Source organism: Caretta caretta, chromosome 5 (assembly GCF_965140235.1).
Source record: "Caretta caretta isolate rCarCar2 chromosome 5, rCarCar1.hap1, whole genome shotgun sequence".
Lineage (NCBI taxonomy): Eukaryota > Metazoa > Chordata > Testudines > Cheloniidae > Caretta > Caretta caretta.
This window is the reverse complement of record NC_134210.1, coordinates 122,271,335-122,291,404: the sequence shown is the minus strand read 5'-3', so window position 1 is coordinate 122,291,404 and position 20,070 is coordinate 122,271,335. Positions and strand designations below refer to the sequence as shown.

The 20,070-nt window shown below is 42.9% G+C and overlaps 1 protein-coding gene across 3 annotated transcripts; it reads left to right on the top strand.

Annotated features, from left to right (window-relative positions):
• Positions 1-636: 636 nt before the first annotated feature.
• LOC125637175 (uncharacterized) lies at positions 637-18,549 on the top strand. 3 transcript variants are annotated; one of them, XM_075128851.1, is made up of 4 exons: positions 11,620-11,693; positions 11,802-11,918; positions 16,569-17,340; positions 18,025-18,549. In XM_075128851.1, the coding sequence occupies exons 3-4, from the start codon at positions 16,794-16,796 to the stop codon at positions 18,237-18,239; spliced, it is 762 nt and encodes a 253-aa protein (XP_074984952.1). In that variant the 5' UTR covers positions 11,620-11,693; positions 11,802-11,918; positions 16,569-16,793; the 3' UTR covers positions 18,240-18,549. The 3 variants fall into 3 exon arrangements, with proteins under 3 accessions (XP_074984953.1, XP_074984952.1, XP_048707320.2); XM_075128852.1 differs by lacking the exons at positions 11,620-11,693; positions 11,802-11,918 and adding an exon at positions 637-693; XM_048851363.2 differs by lacking the exons at positions 11,620-11,693; positions 11,802-11,918 and adding an exon at positions 12,990-13,644.
• Positions 18,550-20,070: the final 1,521 nt, after the last annotated feature.

Sequence of the window (20,070 nt, the reverse complement as noted above, 5' to 3'; positions counted from 1 at the left end):
TGCTGACCATCAGGGGAACCTGTGTGTTGCAGAGGCATTGTAGGCAGATTATGTACTTTATTCTTCTGCCTTCTCTATTTCCCCTGGTGAATCTGTCACTCCTCTACTATGTCAGTAGCATGCTCTGCCAGCAAAGAAAGTGACTGGGTAGGGAAAATTGTGGGGAAACAGAGGCTGAAAAAAGGACACAGAAAACAATGGGAGATGGAAAGGAGACCGAATCAGCCTGCTTACATTTTGTAGATAACTTAGCTATTGCTTGAAGTTTCCCTTGTTCTATTGTACTGAAAAGATGACAGGGAGCCTCTGTTGAGGGCAGGTGTTACACTCCAGCATAACTATTTGGCTACTTGGAGCCTTTGTGGATGTAAAGCTATGTTCCTCTGCCCTCCCACCAACCAGTCTTGCTATCTAGGCATCTTGTCCCAAACTTGCTACAGTTTGTTCTGTGACCAGTGCTGCCTCCTCCCTGACTGCATGGTGCTTCAGTGATGACTACTACCAGATACCATTTTACTGTCACTTTTCAGAGCAGAACAAAGCCTTATACTAATATAACTGAATTTTAGATAGCTGAAAATCTAGCTTGGCATAGTCCCTCTCATACTAAAAGGCTGTATCTTGTCACAAATTCAGGTTGTGCCCCAAGGAAATACTTCACATTCCAGAAGATCTCTTCAAAAAATGTTTCAGGTGAATTTCTTTTTTTTACAGTAAACATTATAGGTGGGGCTGCCAGCCCCATTACTTAAGGTTGCCTGATACATCCCATAATAAGACTTTTGTTTAAGTTGCTTATAACTTTGCCAGACTTTAACTGTTTGGACTGATTATTTTCCATGCCAGCTGTTTGCTTCAGGCTGGCGTTTTTTAAATTTCAGCCAAAACGCTTGACATTTTTGAGACTTGGGAAAGAATACATTGTTCTGTCAATGTGAAAAATTTCTTGTGATGCTTTCTTCAACATCTCTAGTGCCACCCTTTCTTTAGAACAGAGACTTGAAATTCGGCAGGGGGCCTTTTTATCAAGGATGTGCCTTTTGTCATCCCTGTGAAAAACTGTTGAAATTTGTTATTAGCCTTTGAAAATTTGCAGTTTGCACATGCTCAATAGAAACTTCTTAGGTTTTAGCAGTTAAATTCCAAATATTATTTCCGCACTAGGCATGCTCCATGCTTTCAGTGCAGTTGCAGCTGTGGGCTGCTGCAGGTTGGGACCCAGCCGGGCACTAGAATGGAGAGTAGGCAGCCGTCTTTTCCTGTGGTTTCAATGACCATCATCCAAGGAAGAGGAGAGTGCCTGGTCCGAATGCAGAGAGGATAAGAGCCAGACTGAATCAAAATCTGAGGATGGTGGGGCAGCTTTCTGATAGGCCCATTAGCCATATTCTGGGGTTGGGAGATTAGATTGGAGAAGTAAAACATGTAATTGATATAGTAACTACCTACTTAAAACAAGTTAGAAAAAATGCAGCTAAATTATTTTTTTCTTTTTAAAATCTCACTTCTGTGTAACAGCAAGGACATCTGAAAGCATCTTCTGTTGTGCAGTTCATGCCTACTCCCCTCTTAATATTGCCTCTAAACACAGTGTCTTATGAAAGTTTTTTCATCCTAGCTATAGTACAATGGTTTCCAGCACTCTCCCATCCTGAGATGAGACATTTCATCTCTTAAACAGAACTTTGATTACATTTCATCTCAGTTACTGCAGCCTCCCTGCATTTCACCTTTTGCTTCTACAGTTAATCCGAAATGTTTGTGGTAGGATCATCTTTCTTCTGCTACTCCTACCATATCTGTCCCCTCATTGATCCTCTTTGTAATGGCATACTAAATTGTATTATACTGTTTGGCCACTAGGTGGCGATGTGTGTAAAATACCTTATTTAAAGGAACCTTACTCATAGCTGACAGCATTGAAAGATCTTATGGTATATATAAGCAAGTCGATATCTGGCACAGGAACATGACATTGTGTAAAGAGTAAACTAAGGCCATGTCTACGCTACCCGCCAGATTGGCGGGTAGTGATCAATCTATTGGGGATCGATGTATCATGTCTAGTGTAGACGCGATACATCAATCCCTGATCGCTTTGCTGTCGACTCCGGAACTCCACCAGGGTGAGAGGCGGAAGCGGAGTCGACGGGGGAGTGGGGGGACGGGGGATTCTAAGTCAATCTAAGATACATCGACTTCACCTACGCTATTCTTGTAGCTGAAGTTGCGTATCTTAGATCGATTTTCCTCCTGGCCGCCCCCCCCCCCCGTGTTGACCAGGCCTAAGAATAGAAACTGAAGGAATAAAGCAACAAAGGTTGCAGGATCTCATCAATATGCCACTCTTCAATGCCCCCAGAGAACTTCAACTTTGACAAACCTTCAGAATGAACTGACTAGAAACAATATTTGCAAGATCTTGCATTGCTACCAGTCACCACAAGGAAACTGATGATATACAGGTATCTTCTTTAATTTATGCTACGGGGAAGCCAGCAGAACATATCTTTAAATCCTTTGACTTTACTGAAGACAGTCACAAAGATGACTTTGAAAGTTCTGACTATGTGATGCATGCTTTATACCTCAGAGAAATGTGATTTATGAAAGAGCATATTTTCACCAGAGAATTCAAGAACCAGGGGAAAATGTTGAATGTTTTATAAGAGCTCTGCATACATTGGCTGGAAACTGATTTTTGAGAATGCAAAACATTAAAATATCAGAGAGGTTGGTTACTGGGTTGACACACACAAACTTTTCACAGAAAGAACGAGGAGCACCTTAGAGACTAACAAATTTATTTGAACATAAGCTTTCGTGGGCTAAAGCCCACTTCATCAGATGCATGCAGTGGAAAATATAGTAGGAAGATAGATAGATACAGAGAACATGAGAAAATGGGAGTTGCCATACCAACTCTTAAGGAGACCAATCGATTAAAGTGGGCTATTATCAGCAGGAGAAAAAAAAACTTTTGTAGTGATAATCACAGTAGCTACAATTGAAAAGAGATTGAACTCTATCTACAGCTAGACAGAGAGCAAAGCATTCTGAGCTAATGAAATAGCAAACCCTAGAGCAACTTGAAAAACTAGCCAAGAACTTTTAACACAAGTGTCTGTTTACAGTTTATCATAAAACCCTTCAGGCAAGGAGAGAGAGAACTCCCAGGATAAGAGGGACAAATTCCAGCCTATGTGCACAAGATGTGGAAAAAGTCAGATCCCAAGAGATGATGCATGTCAGCCAGAAGCACATGATGGTAATAACTGCATGAAATATGATCATTTTATAGCTGTTAGCCATACCAAAGAAGTCAGGGAGTTGACTCATATTACAAACAATCAAGAGCCATTGTTTCTGGGATCTATCGCTTGTGATAACATGGAGACTGTCTGGAGAGTGAAATTGAATATTGATTGCAAGACTATTGACTTTAAAATTGGCTTAGGAGTTTATGGCACAGCCCTCTTAGAAGGGAGTTACAATCACCTTCAACCCCTCCCAGAGCTGAAGTTACCTCTCACAGTTCTAACTAGCAGTTCTGAACTGTATGCGCCAGTTCATCACAGAAGCAACCTACATTTCAAATGCCTAGCTTTTGTCTTTGTATGTGATCAAAGATTAACAGCTTTCTCAGCCACAGTGTGACAGCCATGGTTGGCACAGTGAGAAGGATGGAAGAATTTGTGGAGGATTTTGGACTGTTGAAAAAACATCCAGTACAAATTTACAATGTACAAGTGCTCTTAACCAGAGAGACCTTGGAAGAAAGAAACTAACCGCAGATTTATGTGATTTAGAGGACATCATTATCTGGTCGTAGTGGGCTATTTTTCCAGGTATATAGAAATAATGTACATGAAAGACATAACATTGCAGGGTTATCAAGAAACTGAAGTGCACTTTTGTTCATTTTGATATTCCAGAACAACTAGCGATGGATAATGAACTACAATTCACTGCAGCAGAATTTAATTCCAAATGAAATATGATTGTGATCATATTATTACAGCCCACATTACTCACGAGTGAATGGAGAGGCTGAGAGAGCTATATAGACAGCCAAGAAAATCTTGCATCAGGAAGATTAATTCCTTGGTCTTCTGAGTTACAGATCAACACCAGTAGTAGCTACTGGATATAAACCAGCACAACTCCTCATGGGAAGACCACTCAGTTTCTGTTCCAACTTTGGCTAGACATGAAGATATGTCTTCAAAGTGGCTAGACATGAAGAGAGTAGCCAAATTTGGTTAAATAGGCTAAAAGAGCTTATTAACACTTTTACAACAGATGTCATTCAGTTAAAGAAACGCTGGGTCTATAACCTGGTGACCATATTCATGTCAAATTGGCCGGAGAAAAAAAGATGGACAACTCCAGTGGTGGTAAAGAAAAAGAATTCAGCACTATGACCATATGTGATCAGCACTGACAGTGGAGAATTCAGCAAAAACTATTGACAGCTACAGTTCCTCAGAAAGAACAATAAACAGAGCAAACTTTACAGAGGCAGATGCAGCACAAGAAGACAACTCCAAATTGACCACATTCAGTCTTTGCAACTAATAGATAACCAGATGACCAAGCTGTTACACATTCAGGACATGTAATTGGAAAACCAGTACTATTCAGACACTTAAGAGATAGATATGTACAGAACTTCAAAGATAGCATGAGTGTAAATGGCAAGAATGTAGAACTTAAAGAGGGAGATGTAATGGAATGCTAAACTGTCTTATACTGTTCAGTCACTAGGTGATGCTGTGTGTAAAACACCTTATTTAAACGAACCAAAGCCATACCTGACAGAGCAGTGAAGGATCCTCTGATGAACATGTGGTGTGTATAAGCAAGCTCTGTAGCCAGTCCATGTTCCTTTACCAGATATGACACCCTTCACTGGCTTCCTCTATTATTATTTTACATACAATTCAAGTTGTGTTCTTGCTTCAAGATTCTGCACTAATCTCTTCTTTCGTTTCTTCCTCCTTCCCCATTGCTTTTTATGTCTGTCTCAATCCTGTCTCCTAATTGTACCTTTGGTTTCCTCCCACTCTTGATTTTATGGTTACTTTCCACCTACCTGCTATGCTTGGAGAAGCTTCTACCTTCGTTTTAGTGCCAGGGACCTCCTCTTGCATTCCTATAAATCATGCCTTAAAACCAAGACCCTATCTAGTTTGCACAAAATGGGCCTAAATACTGCAGCATGGCCCTTCTGAAGAGCTCAAGTGCAGTAAGCAGGAAATTCTGCAGTAGACTCAGATTCATGGAGGGATTTATTGAACTAAAAGTGAATGAAAATGAATAATAAAATTGGTATAGTAGTCCTTTTTATTTTGGTATTGAATTCAATTTATTTTACACTGTTGCTGCATTTCTCAATTTTAGAGTATGGCAGAGTCTTGTAGGGACAAACACCAGTGCTGGATTACCCAATAGGCAGACTAAGCACGTGCTTAGGGCACCAGCAAAGCCAAACGCTCTTTTTCTCAGCTGAAAAGAATAAAAAACCCTTAGAGAACAACGTGTCAGGACAGACTTGATTCACTTTCCCTATTGTGTATGGAAGCGAACATGCTTCATCGAGTCAGCTTAGATGAACTTTGCAAAATTCTGGATATCAGAAAATCTAGAAAGAAGCTATTTTAATTTCAGCATACATGTTTTGTGTCATTTTGAAAAATAAAATTTTATTTTACAGTATAGTATTATTTTTATTTTTAATTTCATATGTGGGGGCACCATAATCTTTTCAGTGCTTAGCGTCTCTAAAGGTCTTAATCCTGGACAACACATAACTGCATTAGAAATTGTCAGCAGGAATGTGTGGGGTTATTTACAGTTGGGTAGGGGACAATTTTGAGATCTCTGAAAGCAAAGGAGTTTGGGATTGCTGATTACATTAGGTGGATGTTTTTGCTAAAATGAACAATGAAATAGTTAAGAATGATGACATTTTAACTTATCTTTAGGTTTCAGAGTTACCACCCCAATAAGATTAATAATACATCTCTCTCTCTGAACTTTTGTTTGAGGCTGTTCATAGATTTTACTGCATTGGTTTCATCATGTTTCATAGTTTTTCTCCAACCATAAAGTCTAGAAACCAATTGTTCTTTAAATAAGAGTTTAGATTCTACAGCAAGGGGTAGATCCTATAGCTAATTCCAGATAAGGGCTGTAGAATTTCAGAATACACAGGCTCCCTGTTTAATACATGTTTCTCCTGTGAATATTTCCATTGCCCGTATCCTACAGATAGTGTCTCTACACATCCTTGTTCTTGTATGGTTATCCTGTACATGAGTGACCTATTTGTAAAGTACCATATATATAGTATAGTGCTGTATAAATAATAATGAATTACTTGTATGCAGTGTTGTTGTAGCCGTGTCGGTCCCAGAATATTAGAAAGAAGGTGGATGAAGAAATATCTTTTATTGGACCAACTTCTGTGGGTGAGAAAGACAGAAGTTGGTCCAGTAAAAGATACTACCTCACCCACTTTGTCTCTCTAATGAACTACTTCTGAATTTATTATTTATTATTAATTATTTGTATTGCAGTAGTGTCTAAAAGCCCTGTTCATGGACCAGGACTATGCTAGGCACTGTTGAAACACATTACAGGAAGATGATGTCTGCCCTAACTAGCTTACAAACTAAAGTATAAGCCAAGAGACAACAGGTGGATACAGACAAATGGGGGAGCACAGGGACATAATGAGACAGTACTGGTTAGCACGACAGGGAGAGGTCTCAACATACTAGCTGCCTAGCTGTTGCCAAGCTTTTTGTAGCCATCACAACAAAGGAGGAGAAATTTGACGGAGAACAATGAGATGGCTTTGTGGATGTTTATGGGAGCTCCTCCCATTTGTGAAGGGCAGCATGGTAGAAATCACAAAGGTACTTGTTTGAAAATTTTACAAGTGGATGATGAGGGCTGGTATCACTGAGAGTGGAGGCTGGAAATAACATCATAACAGAAATGAGAAATGATGATGGTTAGGGTGAAGCTACACCTCAAAGTGCCTTGAAAGTGAAAATTATTGGTTTGATGCAATGAAGAAAGGGAGCCAGCTGAGGGCTGCAAGAGAGCTGCGACATGGCAAGAGCAACGAGCTAGGAACATGATCTTTGTAGCAGTGGTTTGAATTGATGTAAATAGGGCAAGAGTGCACTTGTAAAGGCCAGAAGATGATGATGCAGTAGGTTGGGACAGGATATGATGAAGGACTGGATTAGAGTTTTAGCGGAATGGATGGATAGGAAAGGCTGTATCTTAGGCCTGGTCTACACTACGGGGTTAGGTCGAATTTAGCCGCGTTAGGTCAATTTAAAAATGACTGCGTCCACACAACCAACCCTGTTCCGTCTACCTAAACGGCTCTTAAAATCGACTTCTGTACTGCTCCCCGACGAGGGGAGTAGCGCTAAAATCAACCTTGCTGGGTCGAATTTGGGATAGTGTGGACGCAAATCGACGGTATTGGCCTCCAGAAGCTATCCCAGAGTGCTCCATTGTGACCGCTCTGGACAGCACTTGGAACTCCAATGCACTAGCCAGGTACACAGGAAAAGCCTCTTTCTGTAGGAATAGAGAGCACCTTTTGATGACTTACAAGAAACCTCTTCAGCCATTTTGGGAATGGCATTAATAAAAGCCAGAATTTCCTTCCTTTATCTTCAATCCATGGCAGCACATATGCATGGTGATGAGCCAAATTCAGGCTGGTGTAAGTGGGTGTTTGGAAGGGTCTCTTATGTGTAAGGAATTGCAGACTGAGGCTGCTCCCAAAAGGTGATGGGGTACATGAGAACCAGGGCCGGCCAGACAGTTTTTTCCACCCCAAGCAGTGAAAACAACTGCCGCCGCAGACAGCAAAAGGAAGTTGCTGCCCATTTGCCGCCACGGCCAGCAAAGGGGAGAAGCTGCCGCCGAACTGCCACCCCTTTCTAACGGCTGCCCCAAGCACCTGCTTGGAACGCTGGTCCCTGGAGCTGGCCCTGATGAGAACCCATAGTATTATGGGGTGTAATGTTTTTAATCTTATAAGTGGCAATAGGAGTCTAGAGATCATTCATTGTGTATCAATATATTTTTCCTATTGGCTGTTCAACTTTCCCTTTCCTTTTCATTTTGTATGGTGAATGAGTAGGATTTTACTGCAGTATATGCAGGAGTCAAGAGCTCACAGTGGAAATACAACTTTATTGAAGCTCGGCCTTGTGGGATCCCTGTTGTGGAGTAAGGCCACTTGCTCTCTTTATGTAGGCTAGTTAGGTGGTGGCTGTTGATACGAGAGAAGTTCAAGTAATCCTGTTATACCAATAAAATAAAAACCAGCAGGATCTTATTAAAGGGGAAAAGGCAAAATGCCACATTTATTGTGAATACAGAAAGAATCATAGTAAGCAGTTAGTTATAGCTATAACGTGCCATTCAATTTCATATTTATACACACACACACACAGGTTCTGCAAGATTGTTATCATAGTTATCAGCCTTAGAGTTGCTTATGCCAAGCCACTGGCTAGGTGGCCTGGACATGAGGAGGGAGCAGGGCTTTGTCAGATACACATCTGATGCTCCTGGAAGTTGGTTTGCAGAATCAGACCCCAAAGTTCTCACTTTCTAGAGTCCATTTTTATAGGATTTTCTTCCTATGCCAGTCTGTGGGAATTGCTTCATCATGCTGTTGCTGAATCAATCAGCAGATGGCACATTCCTGATGGCTCCGTGCTGCCAGATGTTATCTTGTTCTTTGGTTCTCCCATTCTTGAGGCTGTTGGGTGGATTCCAGTCTGCCCTCCGGGGGTCCTCTGGTTGTTTCCACTTGACGCCTTCTTCAGCTGATGGTCACTGGATTCTTATGCTGGCACCTCCCTGATCATTCAGTTATTATCCACACCAAGCATCCATCCACATACATCCTCTATGTCTATTTTAATCACAATTGTTAACAAAGCAAGATGAATACAACGAAAGGGTGGGGAGTCTCTGGGTGCTGTTTCTGTTGTTACAAAGTATTGCTTTGAGTCTCTCTCTGTGTGAATAATTGTTACAAAGAATTGCTTTGAGAACAGACTCTGTCTTAAAATGTTCTAGGGCTTGCAAGTTTCACACAGAGAGGGAGAGAACCAGTACCAAAAACCAAGAGACCTCTTAATTAGTAATACCCTGGAATTTAAACTATGGGGAATTAAACTCATTTGTGATTTTAATACAGAACTTCTTTAATATGATCCAACAATCCAACCAGCTTTAAGGCTGTGAGGTGTAATGATGCAGGGTCCAGGTGTACAATCTTGCCTTGATTCTGGTCTAACAGAGACCCTCTCCTCCTCCTCTCCCCCACCCCCAAGGGCTGTAGGTTCGGGTATGGATAAAAAGAGTCAACCTCTCCCAGGAGTAGGTTTGGGTGGGAGTTAGTCCCCGCCCCTAACCATAATGGACAAAAATAAGGAGGAGTCTGGTGGCACCTTGAAGATTAACAGATTTATTGGGCATGAGCTTTTGTGGGTAAAAACCCCACTTCTTCAGATGCATGGAGTGAAAATTACAGATACAGGCATAAATATACTGGCACATGAAGAGAAGGGAGTTACCGTACAAGTGGAGAACCAGTGCTGACAAGGCCAATTCAGTCAGGGTGGATGTGGTCCACTCCCAATAAGTGATGAGGAGGTGTCAATACCAAGAAAGGAAAAATTGCTTTTGTAGTGAGCCAGCCGGTCCCTATTCAAGCCCAAATTAATGGTGTTAAGTTTTCAAATGAATTGTAGCTCTGCAGTGTCTCTTTGAAGTCTGTTTTTGAAGTTTTTTTGGTGAAGGATGGCTACTTTTTAATCTGTTATTGAATGTCCAGGGAGATTCAAGTGTTCTCCTGTTGGCTTTTGTATGTTACCATTCCTGATGACTGATTTGTGTCCATTTATTCTTTTATGTAGAGACTGCCCAGTTTGGCCAATGTACATGGCAGAGGGGCATTGCTGGCACATGATGGCATATATCATATTAGTAGATTTGCAGGTGAATGAGCTTCTGATGGTGTGGCTGTTGTGGTTGGGTCCTCTGATGGTGTCTCTAGAGTAGATATGGGGACAGTAGGGGGGTGGGGGAGGTGCTGAAAACAGCCCCCAGCCCATGCGGCTCTTCCTGACCCAACTCTGGCTGGGGAGACCTCAGAGCTGCAGCCTGGCCATGATAAGAGCCATGTGGGCAGCTGTGGGGACCCTCCACCTGCCCTGGGTGGGAGGCCTACGGGGCAGGCACACGGGCTGCTCTCCTCAGGCCCCCTGCACCACGGGCAGGTGGAGGGTCCATCATGGCTCCCCACAGCTGCCTGCGCAGCTCTTACCATGGCCAGGCTGCGGCTCCGAGATCCCCCCACACCTGGCTGGAGCCGGGTCAGGGAGAGCTGAGTGGGCAGCTGTGGGGAGCTGGCGTGGACCTTCTACCTTCACCTCCCCTGGGCCAGGGGGGACAACATAGGCAGGCGGCTGTTTTCGGCTTCGGTCCCACCCCCACCCCTTCCAGCCCCCGCCCCCCAACTTTTGGGAAGGCTCTTACGCCCTTGGTCAGGTCTGGTTCTAAGCAGACACTGAACTCAAGTGGTCCCTGGGATGGGAGGAATCCCCTGGAAAGCTACAATAATAAGGAAATGCAACGTCATGTATAGTATGAGAGTGTTCAGGCTGTGTCAGGTTTCAGAGTAACAGCCGTGTTAGTCTGTATTCGCAAAAAGAAAAGGAGTACTTGTGGCACCTTAGAGACTAACCAATTTATTTGAGCATGAGCTTTCGTGAGCTACAGCTCACTTCATCGGATGCATACTGTGGAAACTGCAGCAGACTTTATATACACACAGAGAATATGAAACAATACCTCCTCCCACCCCACTGTCCTGCTGGTAATAGCTTATCTAAAGTGATCATCAAGAACTTGCTGTGAAGTTTTTACTAGTGTATATTATTGGCCTTTTAAAATCAATTAATGTTTGTACAAGTGCATTGAATAGATAAAGTGCTACATGGAACTACTATCATAACAGCCTGAATGCCAGCAACAGTTCTAGTTAAGGTTAATTCAGTTTCCATCCTAAAGCCATGTTTTCAGTCACTCATAATTTTCTGATACTGATATATACCAGAATGAAACTTTACAGGACTCTCTCTGTCTTAAGGTGAATCATTTTTTGAAAGGCTGGTACATTTTTGGATATGATGAGTGGAAAAAGATAGTTTCTGTCAAAACAATTTTTTTCAAAGTTGTTTTTAACAGCTCTAGCATGAGGATAGAATATTTAAAAATGGCAGGGAAAAGGCAAAGTGCTTTTCAGTAATGAAAAATATTCTCTGACTAGAGAAATAACTTTATAATTCAGAATCCTTTGTGCCTGACCCTTGCTTGTTCTGTTGATGCCTCTTGGGATACTTGCCATTCCACCTTTTAATTACACAATACTAATCACAGCTGTCACTTGAGATGTAGCCAACTGTTGCTGAGACAGAGAAAATAGATGACCTTGGCAGCAGTCACTCCAGAGTGACAGAGGACATAAATCCACCTAACACTGCTGAGTAGGACTGGAGCCATGGTGGGTCCCCATCGATAGGTCTGTGACTTTTGGTTAAGAGGGTGCTATGGACAAATCACAATTCCAGCTGGAAAAGGTAGGGCAGTAGGCAGTTTAGATACTTTCCAGAATAATACAACTAATTCTGCAGAGTATAAAGAACGTTACACTTAACTGGTCATTTGGCTTATGTCTTGCCTGTAAGACAGGAAAATACTGAAGAGTGCTCCTCTTAGATAATCTGAATACATCTGAAACCCAAGTTACTGAAGACAGTTACCAGCTGGGATGGGACCCCACCACCAGATCACTTCCAGTGACAGTAAGACAATTAAAGCTTCTATATTATCAAAACTTGATTTTGAGGTAAGAGAGAAAGAGTCTTGTGTAGAAGCTACAGTTGTTGGAATGAAGCAGCATCTTAATGGGCTTGAACCAAACCCCATAGAAGACAATGGAAAGACTCCCACAAACTTCATTAGGCATTGGATCAGACCCTAGGTTCAGATGAGCATAAAACAGATGCAATTACATAAGCTAAAATAAATCACTAAAAGCTACATTTGAGACAGCAGGTGCTTTGATTGTACTAACAGGATGGTAAAATAAAAATATGACCGTGCAAGACAAGAGAATAAAACAAGCACGAAAAGATGGATTACTTTAAAGCTAATTAAACCATATAATTATTTTGCATTGCAATAGTGCCTTGAAGCCCTAATTCAGGACTGGGACCCAGTTGTGCCAGGTGCTGAACATATATGTACACAAATTCACGATCCATTTTGGTGAATTTCAAAATGGATTCCTAGGATTTTAAAAACCATAAATTTCATGATTTCAAATATTTAAATGTGAAATTTCACGGTGTTGTAACTGCAGGGGTCCTGACCCAAAAAGGAGTTGCGGGTGGAGGGGGTCGCAAGGTTATTGTAGGGGCGGGTTGTACTGCTATCTTTACTTCTGCAGTGCTGCTGGTGGCAGCGCTGGCATCAAAGCTGGGTGGCTGGAGAGCAGCAGCTGCTGCTGTGAAGGCCGAGCCGCCGCCAGCAGCAGCGCAGAAGTGAGGGTGGCATGGTCTGGTATAGCCACCCTTCCTTCTGCGCGGCTGCTTGTGGGGCGCTGCCTTCAGAGCTGGGCACCCGGCCAGCAGCCACCGCTCTCTGGCCACCCAGCTCTGAAGGCAAGCGCGCAACCTCCTTAAAATAATCTTGCGACACACCCGCCTCCTCCCCCCCGGCAACTCCCTGTTGGGGCAGGACCCCCAATTTGAGAAACGCTGGTCTCCCTGGTGAAATCTGTATAGTATGGGGTAAAAGCATACAAAAGACCAGATTTCACCAGTGGAAGACCAGATTTCGTGGTCCGTGACACGTTTTTCATGGCCGTGAATTTGGTAGGGCCCTGCGTATGAATAATGCTCTAAAGTGTTTATAATCTAAGAGAATATCAACTGCAGAAATACCCGGACAGGTAACAGGGCTTGTGTTGGCAGTAAGTGCAACTAGAAGAGCACAGTTCTGAGGGAATGCTACGCAATAATTAACCCACAGCTGACATTCTTCCTGCTCCATTAAAAGAAAACAATTTAAAATGTATATTGCAACTTATAAAAACTGGGCAAATGGATCACTGGCAGTGAAAAGCAGACTGAGAAAAATCCAAACAATCAGGGAATGAAAGCTGCTCAGGAACCAGAGAATTATATGAAAATACTTGTTGCAACTAATCTAATCACTGAAACATGGAACAGCTTGAAAAGTAGGTAAGGTCAAGGAGCTTTAAAATTGTGGAAGCGCTTGCATTGCTAAAGCCTACTGTGCTGGAGTGCATTGTTCAAATTACAAGACAAAAATTAACTGTTATGTTGGGGCCAGGCTACAAAGTCCTCTCAAGGAATCTAACAGAGTGAATGTAATTCTGGTGCACTGTCTTCAACTGTCCTCCAAGAGAAGAAAAGAATCTGAAAGAAAGCTAGCAACAACAGAGAATTGTTTCTTGAATATGGGAAAATTTTAATTCTCCCTGACCTGAGCCTTCGCAATCAGGTAAGGAGACATGAGATAAATGTTAAAACAATCCCAAGAAGAGGGCATCAAAGCTTCTTTCCCTGTTCCCTGCAACTACGCATGTGCATTACAAAGAGAAACCTTCCATTATTTCTGGACTTCCTCTTTTTTTCTTTTTCTTTTTCTTTTAAACTTAACCAGGAGGAGTGTGTTACATTTAAAAGAAACTGAATAAAACTCTAAGTGACCCAGGACTGAGTATGTGAGCCACAGGCTTTTTATCTTGTATATACATCTTTGGTAAACAATTTAGCAATTATTCACAGTGACTCATGAGACAGGAGGAAATTTAATTAAGCAAAGAATCTTGGTGGGCTTTTGGATTTATTTTCATCTTTTTAAAATTTGTTTTAATACACTAAGTGTAAAACCACCATTAGGAAGAAAATTATAGAAGGACTATTTCAGATTAGAAGAGTTATAAATACATATTCTCTGATTTGGCACTATGGGTGGAGAAAGGAAGGTATCATCCCCCAGTTTAACAGTTTTAAAGGTTCTAAAACTGTTTTAAAACTTCAGTCCTGCAAACAATTAAGCAGAGCTTACCTTTCAATGCTTCAGATAGTCCCACTGTAGTCAATGGGACTATTCACAGGCTTAAAGTTAAGTGTTTGCAGAACTGGATCATAACTCTTTAAAATGTTTCCCTATTGACATCAGTAATTATAAGAAAATATGTGAGAGTCCCTTGGAATTTTATAAGAATGAAACCAATAGGGGTCTACAGAAATTACTCTTTCAACCTATACAATATGACAATTATATCCCCTATACGAATTCATATAAAATCAGGGAGTCTCTTCTCTATTAAGTTTACAAAATGCATACAAGGTTACCATTTTCTATTAAGTTCTATAGGTCTCTTTCATAAGGCATAGAAGATCAATTTTAAAATAAGGTAATTTTGTTATTTTATCTCTTCCTAAACAGAAGTCAGACAAAAATTATAATGTTGAGAAACAAAGATCTTTGTTTCATGTACTTAAAATAGATAAATAAATACTTATTAAAACTCTGAAAATATCTGAATATTTAGCACTGGTTAGACGCTTAATTCTGTTTGTCATTTTGGCTGTAAATCAAAATTGATAAAGAATTTTGAAGTGTGATGTTGGCTGCATTTATCACAGAAGTTTAATATACCTGCAACAGTATTTGTAAAAATAATGGTTTCAGATATCTAAGGAGTAATTCTGTGTTCTTGTTTCTTGCTGTAGGGCTGAGCTGTCCATCTTTTCCTCAGCAGAAGGTTAGGATGTACATGGGGTCCTGATCCTGCAAACATTTAAACATGCTTAACTTCATGGATTGTCCCACTGAAATCAATGGGACTGCTTGTGATAGTGAAGTTAAGCATGTGTACAAGTGTTTGAAGGATTGGGGCTTTACCAATCCCAACAGAGTATTCTCAGTGTACATGCTGCTACTGAACATTGCAGGGAAATGGTTTTAAAAAGAAGTGCCATTACAGACATTTTGTTTAGGTAGAACTTGCTATCACTACATCAGAAATGTTTCAGAGTAGCAGGCTTATGCTCAAAAAAATTTGTTAGTCTCTAAGGTGCCACAAGTACTCCTTTTCTTTTTACATCAGAAATGAAACTTGCATGTGCCCATAATTGACTGTGTGAGGGTTGCTGTAACTTGCACCCTCTCCTATGGGCTACTGCACTAGCAAGAATAGTCAAAGTGTAGGCTACATTGGTCATCACACCCCCTCCTACTCCTAAATGCCACCTGTGCAGGCAAAGGGGCATAAAGCTAACACTATGGCTCATATACAGAGTTTCTTGTGTCTACCCTGGAGAGGATGATCCTTATGGCTCCTGTGCACCAGCAAATTCCCCTGATGCTTGGATGCAGGGTTTCAGTTTCCTCCTTTAACGGTTATGCCCCCGGATCTACATATGAAAGGGAAGTTCTCAGATGAGTTACTGACAAAGGAATCAATGTAAATACTCAAGGCTTGTCTTCACTGCTAAAAAAGCTACAACTTTTACCTCAGGGACCTAACACACAGGAGCTATTCTGAGGTTAAAAAAACAGTGAAGACGAGGCACTTCAGTTTTACTGCAAAATTAACTCACCAACGTAATCCCAGGTGGGGATATAGAGATGACCTCAGCCAGTTTACCTTCTGATAAATCTGAAATGCCTTGTCCTCACTGGTATTTACCTTGGGAAAGCTCAATCTTGGTAATTACTGAGATGAAAAATTTACCTGTTTTTAGCATGGAAGACAAAGTACCAAGCTGAGGGAATGTGAGTGATGAAGTGATGTGATGAAATGAGTGAAGACTCACATCATTGTAGATATAAAATGCTGCTTTTGTTCAAAGCATTGCAAAAGCTCATTAAAATAAAGTATCTTTAAAAAAACCCCACAAACTTTTTCTTTTTTGGACATATAGTCTTGCTATTAACTTGCAGTGTGACACAACCAGGGCCACTCCATCTCTGGTCCTTATGCAGGGAGGAGGACACACAGAGCCATCCCCCCTACCTCCCACTCCACACAAGGGTTAGAGATAGTCCTGTGCTTGGGAGAGGAATCAGAGGAACCATGTCTCTCAAAGTGTATGATGATGTCCCTTCAATGCAGGTCCTAATCACCAATTTCAAATAAGTATTTAACTGGCAATCAACGAATAGTGTGCTTTTCTCATTCCTTAATAAAAGTCAACATGAGAATTAGAAAGATGAAAGAAAAATTTGGATACTAAGTTAGGCCTGGTCTACATTACCAAGTTTTGTCACCCAAAACTGCTTTTTGTTGACCAAACTGCGGGAGTACACACTGCGATGCAATTTTTGTTGGGAAAAATGCCCAGTATTGATGACTAAATGCATCTGCCCTGATGAGAGACTTACGTCTTTTTCCTCTACTTTTTTTTCAATAGAGTGTCAGTGTAGACACCACGCTTGATTTCATCGCTTTTATTGGCCTCCAGGAGGTGTCCCACAATGCCCATCATGACCGCTCTGGTCAGCAGTTTGAATTCCACTGCCCTGCAGCCAGATAAACGACCATCCATCCCTCCCCCTTAGAAGCCCTGGGAATTTTTGAAATTCCATTTCCTGCTGGCTCCGTGTGGAGAGGTCTCCTCGCATCTTCCCAGGTTACCATGGCAGGTTATCACACTAAACACTATCCCGCTTGGACCACTGCGGAGCTGTTGGATCTGATCAGTATTTGGGGAGAAGAGGCTGTGCAGTCCCAGCTGTGCTTGAGCCGTAGGAAATGGGACACCTACAGGCACATTTCTCGAGGCTTGGGCAAAAAGGGCTATGATCAGGACACGCTGCAGTGCAGAGCGAAGATAAAGGAGCTGAGGCAGACGTACCATAAGGCGACGGAGGCAAACCGACGCTCTGGTGCTTCACCTAAGACCTGCCGGTTCTATAAGGAGCTGAACACTATCCTCAGTGGTGACTCCCCCTCCACTGCCAAGAGATCTGTGGATACTTTGGGGGGAATGGATGCGGCAAAGAGAGGACCTAACCCGGAGGACGAAGTTATTGATGAAGAGGTGGAGTTAGACGAGGATGTGCAGCTCCCAGTGGGGTCGCCCAGTGGGGCAGGCAGCCAGGAACTGTTCTCCACTCCAGAAGTGTCTGGCCAGTCGCAGCAGTCACTCTCCGGGGAGCAAGAAGCAGGAGATGAGATGCCTGGCAAGTGGCTGTGGTTTGTGTAGTGCGGAGATGGGTTCAGGGTATAGAAATGTGGGAGTCTGGTGGTGTTTCTGTGAGCTGGACATTTCCCTGTGTAGCTAATCAGTACAGCGGAATAGGGTGTTGATGCAGCCAAAATCTCCCACCAGGAATCCTCCAGAGAGATCTCCAGGAAAGTTTCCTGGAGGTACTCAGTAATCCTCTGCGGCAGGTTGCATGGCAGAGAAGCTTTGTTCCATCCCCCATGGTAGGAAACTTTCCCATACCATTCAGCAATCACTTGTGCGGGGACCAAAGCGGCACATAGGCGAGCAGCGTAGGGAACAGGGTGGAAGCCACAAGCATAGAGTAGATGTACCCTCGCTTCCCTGCTTACCTTTAGCTGTGAGATGTCTGCTAGAATGACCCCTGCCTGTGGGAAAAGTGTGGGAGAATTTTAGAATTTATTCCTTAGAATGCTGCACGAGCCTTGCAGACACTGTGCTCTCTTTTCCCCATGTGGAGCAACCCCCCTCTCCCACCAACACTCACCATGCTTTAGCTGTTCACAGAGATGTGTGCCTAGCTAGGGTCAGTGAGACAGTGATTACAATGTTGCAAAAGGTGAATTTAACTGAAATGTTACTATGCTGTGCATGAATTTAACAATCCTGCTTCTGTGCATTGTCCCCTGTGCTTCCCCAGATGTGGACTTCAGGAACACCCCATGCACCCCTGCCGAGCATCTCCACCAGATAAGAAAGCGCCCAAGACACAGCAAAGAAGACATGTTCCAGGAGGTACTGCAGTGTTCCAATGCAGAAAAAAGGGAACATAAGGAGTGCTGGGAAGCCAAATGGCAGGAGAGAAAAGAGAATCAAGCGTTTGTTAAAGACGCAACTGAGAGGATATTAAAGTAATGGAGGAGCGAACGCAGATGCTGCTGTCCTTAATAGAGCTGCAGACTGAGCAGGTCCATGCTCACCCTGCCCAGCAACACATTCAGAACACTTTTCCATGCCCCCATCCAACTCCACCTGCACGTTCCTTTTTGCTTTCGGGGCGTTCTCGGTTTCCCCTTCACTCCACCCCCTCGGAGAACTTTAACAATGATAGCTGGACCTACACACAGTTGTGAAGGTCTGTCCTTCCCTGGTTCCTCCTTTCCCATCAGGCATTTATGTGTGCTCTTTCTTGTTCAATAAAATCGAGGAGTTCTTTAATGGTGAATCACCCTTTATATTTTTTCTACAAATTGAGATTGCAGGCACTACGAATACATGCACAGGCATTGTTATCATTTTCTTACAGGCATGTAAGGCCAAAAATGACACCATTGCATCCTAGGAAAAATAGCCCCAGTGACAGAGATATACATTATTGCTGCTCGTTGTCAAAGTGCTGTCTCAAAGCCTCCCTGATTCGAACTGCCCCCCTTTGGGCTCCTCTGACAGCCCTGGTATCTGGCTGTTCAAAATCAGCGGCCAAGCGGTCTGCCTCAGCACTCACCGAGATTATATGGAATGTACAGCACGCAGCTATGACCGTGGGAATATTATCCTCATTAAGGTCCAGCCTGCCATAAAGGCATCACCAATGTGCCTTTAATCTGCCAAAGGCACATTCAGCTGTCATCTGGCGCCTACTCCACCTGCTGTTGAACTGCTCCTTACTACTGTCCAGGTGTCCTGTGTAAGGTTTCATGAGCCCTGACTGTAAGGGGTATGCCAGGTCTCCCAGGATCACAATGGACATTTTAACATCCCCCACTATACTCTTCTTGTTTGGAAAGAAAGTCTCCACTCGTAACTTTCTGTACAGGCTAGTGTTCCTGAAGGTGCATGCGTCATGCACCTTCCCGGACCACCCCGTGTTGATGTCAGTGAAACGCCCTCAATGATCCACAAGCGCCTGCATTACCATGGAGAAGTACCCCTTCCGATTGATGTACTCTGTTGCAAGGTGGTCTGATGCCAAAATTGGAATATGTGTATCATCTATCGCCCCTCCACAGTTAGGGAACCCCATTTCTGCAAAGCCGTCCACTATTGCACGCACATTTTCCAGAATCATGGTCCTTCGTAGCTGTAATTTCCCTGCACACTTGCATTAATGCAGCCCCAACGGTCGACTTCCCCACTCCAAATTGATTTGTGACTGACCGGTAGCCCCCAGCTTCCACACAGCTATTGCCACACACTTCTCTACTGAGAGGGCAGCTCTCATTCTGGTGTCCTTGCACTGCAAGTCTGGGGCGAGCTCTGCACAGAGTTCCAGGAAGGTGGCTTTCCGCATCTGAAAGTTCTGTAGCCACTGGTCTTCATCCCACACCTGTATGACAATACAATCCCACTATACTGTGCTTGTTTCCCAAGCCCCAAAGCAATGGTCTATCCTATGCAGCTGCTCTGTGAATGCCAAAAGCAATCTAAAGTTGCTCCTATTCATATCACTCAAAATGTTGGGCATCTGCAAGTCTCCTTCAGTTAGGAACTGGACAATTAACTGCATTGCCATCCACTATGTCTTCATGACAGTTAACAGTGCATAGGAGAGCAGTGCAGAATCCATCCCTTCCCACAAAGATGCCGGAGTGCAGAGTACAGAATAGCCGTTGCAAAAATGATGCGAAAGAAAGCCGGAAGCCCATGGACTGCTTGGACATAAAGCAATGCATCACAGGACATTTAGCCAGGTCTCAAGATGTGCCGTGATCCTCTCAGCTTTCCCACAAGACCTAGCGACAGAAGG